Here is an 11,118-nt window from a genome sequence, read left to right on the forward strand (position 1 = left end):
TCAAATAAAAAAAATAAATAAAAAAAAACTAGTTAACGCTAATGCGAGGGTGTTTCTAATGCAGCGTCTATGGGAGGGATGGTAAATTTCTTAATGAAATAAACAAGCACACGCACACCATAGGAGGTGCAGGTCAGAAGACACCAAAATTGCGTAGAGAGGACATACAACCGCACACTCACTTGCCTCACTGCCTTACCTTGACAAAAGCTTTTAGCCGAAACCTTGGTAAAATAAAGAAGCTTATTTGCAAGTGAGTGTGCGGTTGTATGTCCTCTCTACGCAAAAAAGGGACAGTAAATTTGACATCGTTCTCTCTTCTGACTGCCGTTATCAGTCTCCCAATTTTTTCCTTTGATTGAAAGTCGTGAAAACACTATCGTGGAGTTTTTTTTCTTTTGCTATTTGAGCAAATGGGAATGCAAAAAATATTTTTGTGGTACTCTCCTATTCACTGCTCTTCAAGTTAACCCAACAATGATGACTTCCGCGAGATGGTCCTCACTGCAGAACACAAGATCCAGGGGGCGTGGTTGGATCCAGATTCAACTCCTCCCACTTTACATATACCTAAACCCGTCTCCACCCCCTGATCCCTAAACCCACCCATCTCCAACCCCTAGATGTGGATCCAACCACGCCCCCTGGATCTTATGTTCTGCAGTGAGGGGCTACTGACTTCCGCTGCTGAGAAACACGAAAATGTGAAAAAGGTCTATGGCAAAAGCTGTTTTGAATCACTTTTATGCTTTTCTGAGGTCAAAAAAATCTTGCGTGGGGGCGCTGGAATATTTCCTTATACGGGGGCCTTGGGGGCAAAAAGGTTGAGAACCATGTTATCTTCAGAAAATACACATACATATTAAACTAAGTGAGAGAGTTAGAGAACCTTTAAAGAACTATACAGCGGCTTCACGGGTTCTTATGGCAGTTGTGATGGCACCTCAAAGAACCGCTGAAGAACCACTTTTGTGTGTGTGTGTGGGAAGACTTGAGTCACAATTTGATAATAAATATAGTTTTGTTTCTAAAAAAAAAAAAAAAAATGGGGGGGGTGCATCTCTCCATTCTTACTGAATATAAAATACATCAAATGACAAATTCTCTCACTACTTATTACCAATTTTTCCAATGCTGGAACTTTTACCAAGATGAAGAACTGTGATTACCTTCTAAAATATCATTCGTTTTTTTATTTAATATTGAAAGTTGAAAAATGTTTTTTTTCCCAAAAAAAAAAAAAAAAAAAAAAGAATTAAGCTTTACAACTGTTTTTTAACATTCATAATAATAAGAAATATTTCTTGAGCGCCAAATCAGCATATTAGAATGATTTCTGAAGGATTACGTGACATTAAAGACTGGAGTAATGATGCTGAAATTTCAGCTTTGCCATCGCAGCAGAATAATAGTCCTCCACTGTTGCAGTTGTATGGATTCTTAATGCATTTATTGCAATTACATTTCATATTTTTTCATCAAACAGACTAATGAATAGCTAGACACAACTCGTACAGCGGTTCTTAAAGTGATAGGGGGTCCGCGAAATAAATTGCTATAGCCTACTGTATTTTCGGACTGTAAAGTTTCTTTTTTGATCATGATACATTAGCCTACTGTGATTTATTCCAAAGTGACTTATATGATGAATTTAACGTCTAAATAAAGCCTTTTAAAAGACAAGTATTCCCTGTGGTTCATATTTGTGGCATGAGCCAGAAAGATGCTCAAGGAGACCGAGACGCGCTAAAGCAGAGCATTCTGTTGTTATTTTTCAAATGCATGACATTTTGAACGTAACGTTACACAAATAAAAATATACATTTTACCATATGACTATAACAGAGTATTAAGTTATTTCCCCTCAATGGGGAAAAATCCAAGTGAACATCAATCAGTACTCGATATTAATTTAAACTGCATATTTAAACTGCTTTAAATATGACTGCTGCTTATTTCCTGTGCACTTCAATACTGGTCTGCACTTGACTAGTCGCGTCTGTCTGCTTATTGAGTTTATTCAACCCATCGCAATTTATTGGAACTGTGTGAACTAGAGTGACTACTAGCATTCTGAAGGTATTCTGTGGGTTTGGTGAGAAACAAACAGAAATGGCAAGTTATTATATTTTATGAAAATCTATCTTGCATTGCAGTCCTGTGTGCCAGTGCGAGTGTCACGCCGTGCACAAGTGCATATCCTTTTGAGATATCAATTATAATCAATTATAATGAAACACAAGACTACATTATAAAACTCATACAAAAACAGTAGCCTATTTAATATCTGTTGTTCTCCGGTTGTCAGTCAGAATAACAGTTCTTGCGTGAACATTATAGGCCTATCTATATACAAGCCAATTTATTATTATTTCCTTTTTGTCTTAGTGTTTAAAATATTTATTTTGAAACAAATTAATTAATTTCTTAATTAAACAAACAGACTTACTGGGTGAGCAGGGTAGGCTATGACAGCTGTCATATCATACCCTGCCATGCCCATTTCCTTTTTGTCTTAGTGTTTAAAATATTTATTTTGAAATGAATTAATTAATTACTTAATTATACAAACAAACAAACAAACAGACTTACTGGGTGAGCAGGGTAGGCTAAGACAGCTGTCATATCATACCCTGCCATGCCCAGCTGATGCAAAGAATAGAATTTATAACTACACAGAAAAAAGCCCTGTCTTGACCTCGCCCCTGTATGAGTTGTGTCAAGCTATTCATTAGCCTGTTTGTTTGATGAAAAAAGATTAAATGTAGTTGCAATAAATGCGTTAAGAATCCGTACAACTGCAGCAGCAGAGGACTATTATTCTGCTGTGTGATACTGCAAAAGAACTGATGACTGCACGGTTTGATCTTCGGCTGACCAATCAGCAGAAAGGGGCGTTTAATTCCCGCCCACATGTAGAAATCGAATATTCAAGCTGTTTATTCATTTTTCTACCCCTGAACTAAAAATTAAAAATTTAAGCTGAATTCTCGTTTTTTATTCTTTGGAAAAAAATGAAAAAGGAGCTGTCTTTTTCATTTTTCTACTTTCAATATTAAATCAGAAAAGGAATGAACGAATGATACACGGATTTAAAATCAATCCTAAACCCCACTAGTGATATGTGACTCCTTAATATAAAACACTTGATTTCCTTTTGCCTAGCCTGAATTGCATTAACATTACATCCATTAATAACATTACATCCATTAATAACATTAACAAACATTAATGCTAAATCCCTGACCGCTCCCGTTTTGATTCCTCAACTCTTTCTCTACCTAGACCTCTTCTGCTTTCACCCTTTACATTAACAAACATGATTACATTTTACTAAATAAGTATTGCCGTAGTTTGTCATTCAGCTTACCTGTACATCCTTTGCTCTATTCACTGCGTCACCATATTGCCTGAAAGAGATATTTACATTTGTTTAATAATAGGCTTAGCAAACAAATCAGTCAAAGATCAATTCAAAAGTTGCGATACAGCATTTAAAACTTACTTTTGAAATGTCTGTTTTATATATCAGTCCACAGAACTTTCTGACGCCTTAAAAGGTTTAAGGCTAATTACGTATCACATCATGATAATAATGTGACAAGGAGCTTATCAGCTTTGTCTGTATTATTCTGTACTAAAGTCAGTACAAAACCCAATCATTAGGGGACGCTGAGAGCGAGGTCATTTAAGGTGCCATAACCAAATTGAGGATTTAATCTAAGTTTTATTTTGTTACATGCAAAAAAGTAAAATAATAAAATTATTTCAATTAAGTCATGAATCATGATTAATCATTATTTATGGTTAAATCGTGCTTGTTAAACCTTATTACTCTGTCTGTAGAAAAACAGCTTGCAGTTTAAAAAGACCAAAAGCTTGATATAAACTACAAACAGTGCAGAAGAATCAAATGATGCAGACAGGTCATGGTAGTCAATGATGTTTTCTTTTATTTGTTGTTACAGTATTGTAAATTGTACTTCATTCTCCAAAAATTCAGACCATCCCCACCTGAACAAGGGGGCGTGGCCTGTGGTATGTCAGTCAAAGGTGGGAGGGGTTTCAAGGCTCTTACACATAGTTTAAAAATGAAACCATACCCATCCACTGCTCTCAATGACATCCACACTGCAATCAGTGCAGAACCAAACCAAAAGATCACCGTAACTAAACCAGAAAACCGTTACGCTTTAAGCCGCATGAGTTTTTAACAAGCCTTCTGTTTCCCTTTAATCTCAGTTACTCTTTATTCTGACATCAATGATCCTACCTCTTGAGGCATATACAAGTTCCACCGATATTTCCTGAACAACATGACACATTTAACAGAATTAAGAAGTAAATTACTTCAAAATCCATGTAGTGAAATGTTTCCTCTGCGGAATAGGCTTGGGATTCGTTACTCCACTGGCGTACTCAGTAAAAAGCTGATGGTTGCAAAATGAACCAAAAACCATTAAACAGTTATAATACTTAATTATAAAAAGAAATGCCAGTATCACTTAATATATCTTAAGTGAATCCAAACGAATTTGGCAGCAAATGATGAGGTTTAAAGTCAGACTGCACAAACCACGGATACACATGCATACTGTGCACATTCACTTAAACGCATTCACACTCATGGTAATGGACATGTCCTGGGTAAGGGATGACAGTTTCCTGTTTGGAAGGGCTTGATGATGTGGCACGTTGTGATTGGCCATGAGGACTGGAGGAGGTATAAAAACAAAGTAGCCCCTATTTTGTTTCTTCCATTCTTTTTTGGCTCTCCCTAGTCCTCGCCTGCTTTCATCCCTCGCACAGACCCTTGGCAACGCATCTGAAAATTTAAATAAACAGATTTAATAATAATCTGTCACATGCAACTACCATTAAGTTTGGGGTAAGATTTTTTTAAAACAAGAAATGAATACTTTTTTTTCAATAAGGACACATTAACCAAAATTTACAGTAAAGACATTTAGGCCTACAATGTTACAAAAGATTTCTATTTTTTTTTATATTCTATTAATCAAAGAAAATGTATCATGATTTTTCACAAAAATATTAATCAGCAGCACATCTGTTTTTAACATTAATAATAATAAGAAGAAAAGTTTCAGTAACACTTTACAGTAAGGTCTCATTAGTCAATGTTAGTTAATGCTTTAACTAAAATTAACTAACAATGAGCAGTAAATTTGTTAAAGCATTTATTAATCTTTTAATAAAAAAATAAATCTTTTCTTTATTAATTAATTAACATTAGCTAATAAAAATACAACTTCTTCGTCAGTTCATGTTAGCACAAGTCTATTGAAAAATATTAACATGCAACTTTTAATTTGAATGTATTAGTAAATGTTGATATTAAGTAGCTTAGTTAACATGAACTAACAATTAAAAGTACTTCTAATGTAGTTACCTAAAGTTAAATGAGGAAACATTATTGTAAAGTGTTATAAAGCAAGCTAGAAAAAAGAATACATTATTATCAGCATAAATAGAGGAAAGGAGAAATTATTACTGTATTTTTGACCAAATAAATGCAGCCTTGGTAAGCGCACAATAGACTTTTCAAACACATCAAAACGACCCAAGTCTAGCTTTATGTCACAAAAAACTGGTAAGACTGTAAAATAATCTCCATTAATCTTCTCAATAATTTATAATGTCCTGCAGTCATTCTGCAGATGTGGGAAGAACTACATTGCATGGTTTCTACAGATACACACACCTGGTCCAGCTCCCTCTGTGTCTCTTCCTCCATCCTACGAATGTCATCCATAGTGAGGTCCACCCAGCGGTCCAGCCAACAAAAGAGTTGCCGATGGAAATTAGTGAAAAGCCTTTTCTCCTGCTACTCAAACACAGAGAGAGAGATGGGGTTGATATTAGTACAACAGCATGAATAAAGACCTGACACCAAAATTATATCAAAATAGTACAGCATTGTTTGTTTGTTCTTTAACATTATTCCAGCTTCTGTGGCTATTTTCATGGTGAGAATATTTGGGTAAGACTTTAGTTTAGGGACCAATTCGCAATAATAATTAGTTGCTTATTAGTTACTAGCTTATTGCTTGTTTATTAGTACATATAAAGCACATATTAATGCCTGCATGACTATATTTTAGGTCCCTTAAGCCTACCCCACCCCTAAACTACCTCACTAACTATTAATAACAATCTATTTTTGCTAAAAACTCAAATTATATTTGGTTTAACTTTGTTAAAACATTTCTTCATAAGTGTTAATGGAGTAAAAAAGGTTCCTCACAGGGATTAAACCAACACGATCTAATAAAACAAGCTTCAGGGATAAAGAGTTTTGGCAGAAAGAACATATTTTAGTGGATGTTCTCCTTATATTAAAAACTTTTGTGTCATCCTGGAATGGTCCATTGAGCAGTAGGTATTAAAAAAATCTGGTTTCATGTAGATTGTTCATACTTCACAGCATACAGATTCCATTTTGTTTGTTATTTGTTATTAAGATAGGAATGAATTAAGTTTTGAGGTCTGCTGATAATGCCTCTTTTGTGGCAGTGTCCGTTTCCTCGTTTGCTGTCATTCCACAGTGCCCAGGCATCCAACAAAACCAGATATTACATTTATGACCCTGTAGTTCCAGCAGTTTGTAAAAGAGCTGGGTGATCATTTTTGATGTCATTGCTTGAAGACAGGACTTTGAATCTGTAATTATAAGAACATTTCTCTGTTGCATAGTCTTTATGTAATCCAATGCCAATATGATAGCATTTGTTTCTGATGTAAAAATTGAGCTGTTCAGGGATGGATATTCCTCTTTTTTAGTGGTTTATGCAGATAATACATGGTCCTCATTTTTGATCCATCAGTATCTATAGGGATATGTGATAGAAATGTCTCTATGACTCAGATGAGCTGTTGTTGAAAGTCAACCAGTACAGTATAAAAGAGAAAGTTGAGCCTTTCTGTGCTGGTGCCATATTGAAATCTTCAGTGCTGATGGATCACCTTATGAATGAAGTTCTCCACACGTCCCTGCAGACCCCACCAGCGAAAATGGACAGTCACCAGCTTGTACGCTGTCATGTAGGGACAGTTACCATTATGAAGCTCTTTCTGCAAGACACAGAGAGAGGGGTGGGTGCATGAGGAACAGATATTGTAGATAATTACTCATTTGGATAGTTCAAAACAATCAATGTGAACAGAAACTGTGCATACAAGACTGAATGACAACATTAGCTATGTTCTCTGAAAAATAAATAAATCCAAAATGTCATACAAGGCAAGAGAAATGTTGATTTCAAATAAACTTCTTTCAGTACTTAAAAAATGGACAGTCACCAGCTTGTACGCTGTCATGTAGGGACAGTTACCATTATGAAGCTCTTTCTGCAAGACACAGAGAGAGGGGTGGGTGCATGAGGAACAGATATTGTAGATAATTACTCATTTGGATAGTTCAAAACAATCAATGTGAACAGAAACTGTGCATACAAGACTGAATGACAACATTAGCTATGTTCTCTGAAAAATAAATAAATCCAAAATGTCATACAAGGCAAGAGAAATGTTGATTTCAAATAAACTTCTTTCAGTACTTAAAAGCATCAATAAAAAAAGTAGCTTACTGTAATTACAATGGAAAGCTGTTACTCTAGTACCATGCCAGCCACCACAGATATATTTAAGGCGAGAATCAAGTGAAAAAATAGAAAACAAAATAAATAACTAAACCGTATATACATATGTGACCCTGGACCATAAAACCAGTCATAAGGGTAAATTTTTTTAAATTGGGTATTATACAACATCTGAAAGCTGAATAAATAAGATGTATGGTTTGTTATGACAATATTTGGTCAAGATGCAACTATTTGAAAATCTGGAATCTGAGGGTGCAAAAAAATCAAAATACTGAGAAAATTGCCTTTAAAGTTGTCCAAATGAAGTTCTTAGTAATGCATATTACTAATCAAAAATTAAGTTTTGATATATTTACGGTAAGAAATTTACAAAATATCTTCATGGAACATGATCTTTACTTAATATCCTAATGATTTTTGCCATAAAAGAAAAATCGATAATTTTGACCCATACAATGTATTTTTGGCTATTGCTACAGATATACCCCAGCGACTTAAGACTGGTTTTGTGCTCCAGGGTCACATATTACCTGTGATAAACAAAAATCAAACTAAATCAGGCATAAAGAAGGATCTTCACCCATTAACAAAAGTTTGCAGGATGATGCCTTAAGGTGCAGCAGTCACATTTTACTGTTGTTCATTGAATTTTCACTGAGAAAAAATCCAGTTATTTCAATAGAAATCCACACGATCTGGAATTTTGCATGAGGACAAATGATTTCCCCACGTGGATTTGGTGTGAAAGTGAATTCTGTGTGTGCTGTGCATCATACATCACTACACTACTGACAATAGGCAATGGACCTTTCTCCTTGCAAAATTCACCAGAATGTGGCCAATGTAGAAGACAAATGTGACCAAAATGTAGAAGCGTGTTTTCTATATAGGCAGCACTCATCAAGGCAGCTCACTAAGGGTTAACAAAAGACCTGTTGTGTTTCAAAATGCATACACATGTGAATATGGCGTGTTTGTGTACCTTCCATTCAGGCCCCAGAGGTCCTCTGCCAGTTTTCTCAGAGTGGTAGACAGCAGGGTCCTCTTCTGGTTTATAGTCCTGATAGACAAATGAAACAGAGATGGAGGGATGAGTGAATGGGAATGGATGACAAAGGAAGAGGAGCAATACAAAAGAAACAAAACAGTAGGTCAACAGAGGAATCTGTGCTTATGATTTGATTTCAATATGTAGGATTTTAATGAACTCAACATGAGGTAGAATAAGATTAAATCTGTAGACCGTCTTTAGCACTAACACAAATTCAGGATCTACAGTTTCACAGAAAGACTTTTCTAATTCAGCTCACCACATCATCCACCTGAGAGCGATCAGCTATATCGATCGGCACAATCTCAATATCCTCCCACTCCTCAGGGGGAAGACCATGAGGCTGCATGATAGGAAGAATAAAACATTAAAATAAAGACATGGTTTCAGTGGGATTTACTCCCAAATTGCCCTATTCATACAACAGGATCAAATGACATTTGTATGAACAAACAAGTTAAGTCCGACCTCTCTTCTATTCTTGCATCAACCGTGAATAAAGCCTGTAATCATAGTGACAATGGCTGAACTTGGTAATGAAGTCCATAACACAGGAAGGTCTTATCAAAATGAACATGTTATTTAATAAACAAATCTAATTAAGGCACAAGTTAATTCATCAACCCACCATCTTAATTAACCAACAGCAGATTCTAATGTTTTTTATTAACGACTGCATTTGTGCTGCACACAGACTTAAAAAAATGGTGGAAGACGCTCTGGTTGAAAGACTGTTGCCTCTGAGTTATTTGGCATCATGTAAAGGTGCTGATGAACTGTGTATTAACACTCACATTCTCAGTTGTTTCCATGTCTGGTTTATGCCAAGTTTCAATCTTAATGAAAAAATCATCCTTCATGTATTCATTCTGAAAAGCAAAAAGCACAAGGAGAGCTTCACAAACTGAATCCATTTTTAATACAGTGGTTAGATCAAAACAGTGAGACATGCTGACTAAACTCTGATTTAGCAAATACAACCTGTGAGGAGTCTAGAATGATCTCAGAGCGTGATGATTTCAAAAATACACTTACTGTAACGACTGCGGTGTTCCATAATCGATTCAGTTGTGGGAATGAAGAGAACAATCATATTGACGATGAGAAAAGGGATTTTTTTTTTTTGTATAGATCAGTAATTTAACAATGCATTAAATGCAAAAGAAAAGGGTAGAATTATACACTCATTCATATGTAATCACTTACTCACACATGCACAAAACAATTAGTATTTACTAACTAGTGCGACAGTATGGGTAGGCGTTCCAGGCTTTCTCATGAAAAACCAGGGCTCCTTCGGGAGCAAACATCTGAATAAAACCAGGAACCTTGCTGTAAAAGACAAAATTAATATTCATAATATTACTGGTGAATCATTTTAAAACAGAAGTCAACACAAGGGCTGCATGTCATTAATTATAAGTCTCAGAAGACCAATTACACAAATGCTTGTTTTTATAGGTTTTGTATATTAGCTTAAACAATGCCATTAATGAGAATACGTTTATGACTATTATCTTCAAACATAATATTTGTTTGAAAAAAGCAAACACAATAAAACATTCATGAAGGGGTGAACTACATAATGAAGATAAATTTTAACCAAGAAAATGGTTCTTAGGATGAGAGTATTTTATATACATATAGGTAGGGACAAGATCTCATATTTGTTTTGTTATAATTCTTGTTATAATTCTCTGTGTTATTACAATTTATGTTCTAATAATTTTGTATGTTACCATTTCTTTGTTTCATGAACTTTGTGTTTCATAACTGTTTTTTTGCTTACATTTGTGACCCTGGACCACAAAACCAGTCATAAGGGTCAATTTTTTTTAAATTGAGAATTATACATCATCTGAAAGCTGAATAAATAAGAAATTAAGTTTTTATATATTTACAGTAGGAAATTTACAAAATATTTGCATAGAATATGATCTTTACTTAAAGGTTAAGTTCACCCAAAAATGAAAATTAAGCTGTGTTTTACTCACTCCCGAGGCATCCTAGATGTATATGACTTTCTTCTTTCAGACGAATCCAGTCGGAGTTATATTAAAAATTGTCTTTGATCTTTCAAGCTGTTTAATGCCACTCAGCGGGTGTTGCATTGCTTCAGTCCAAAAGAACTTAAATAAAAATCGTCCGTCCATATAAAAACAGTGTCTCACACGGCTCCGGGGGGTGAACAAAGGCCTTCTATAGCGAATCGATGCGTTTTTGTACGAAAAATATCCATATTCAAAACGTAATAATCACTTGAATCTAGCTTGCGCTCACTGTTGTACACAGAAGCAGCTCCGGACGGATGACGTATGAGGTCAGCGTTGCGCATGCGCCGGTGAGTCTCGTGAAAACCAACGTTTGTTAACAGGAGCAAATGAAGCAACGTTTCTTTAATTTAGCAAAGGAAAACCAGTCTCCTCTTGGCTTATTTTGTAATCC

The 11,118-nt window shown here is 35.2% G+C and overlaps 1 protein-coding gene across 1 annotated transcript in view; it reads right to left on the reverse strand.

Moving 5' to 3' along the window:
• Positions 1-4,751: 4,751 nt before the first annotated feature.
• Positions 4,752-11,118, reverse strand: part of LOC107660806 (phosphatidylinositol transfer protein beta isoform-like) — an 11,832-nt gene continuing 5,465 nt past the window's right edge. Inside the window, exons 4-11 of the mRNA XM_016450232.1 lie at positions 9,914-10,005; positions 9,709-9,716; positions 9,468-9,542; positions 8,933-9,016; positions 8,605-8,682; positions 6,985-7,092; positions 5,723-5,845; positions 4,752-4,825 (exon numbers count right to left, since the gene is read on the reverse strand). Of these exons, the coding sequence (XP_016305718.1) occupies positions 4,778-4,825; positions 5,723-5,845; positions 6,985-7,092; positions 8,605-8,682; positions 8,933-9,016; positions 9,468-9,542; positions 9,709-9,716; positions 9,914-10,005 (616 nt within the window). The 3' untranslated portion in view covers positions 4,752-4,777. The remainder of the gene's footprint in view (positions 4,826-5,722; positions 5,846-6,984; positions 7,093-8,604; positions 8,683-8,932; positions 9,017-9,467; positions 9,543-9,708; positions 9,717-9,913; positions 10,006-11,118) is intronic.

The sequence above is a fragment of the Sinocyclocheilus anshuiensis genome, unplaced genomic scaffold, assembly GCF_001515605.1.
Source record: "Sinocyclocheilus anshuiensis isolate Anshui unplaced genomic scaffold, SAMN03320099.WGS_v1.1 scaffold2630, whole genome shotgun sequence".
Taxonomy (NCBI): Eukaryota; Metazoa; Chordata; class Actinopteri; order Cypriniformes; family Cyprinidae; genus Sinocyclocheilus; species Sinocyclocheilus anshuiensis.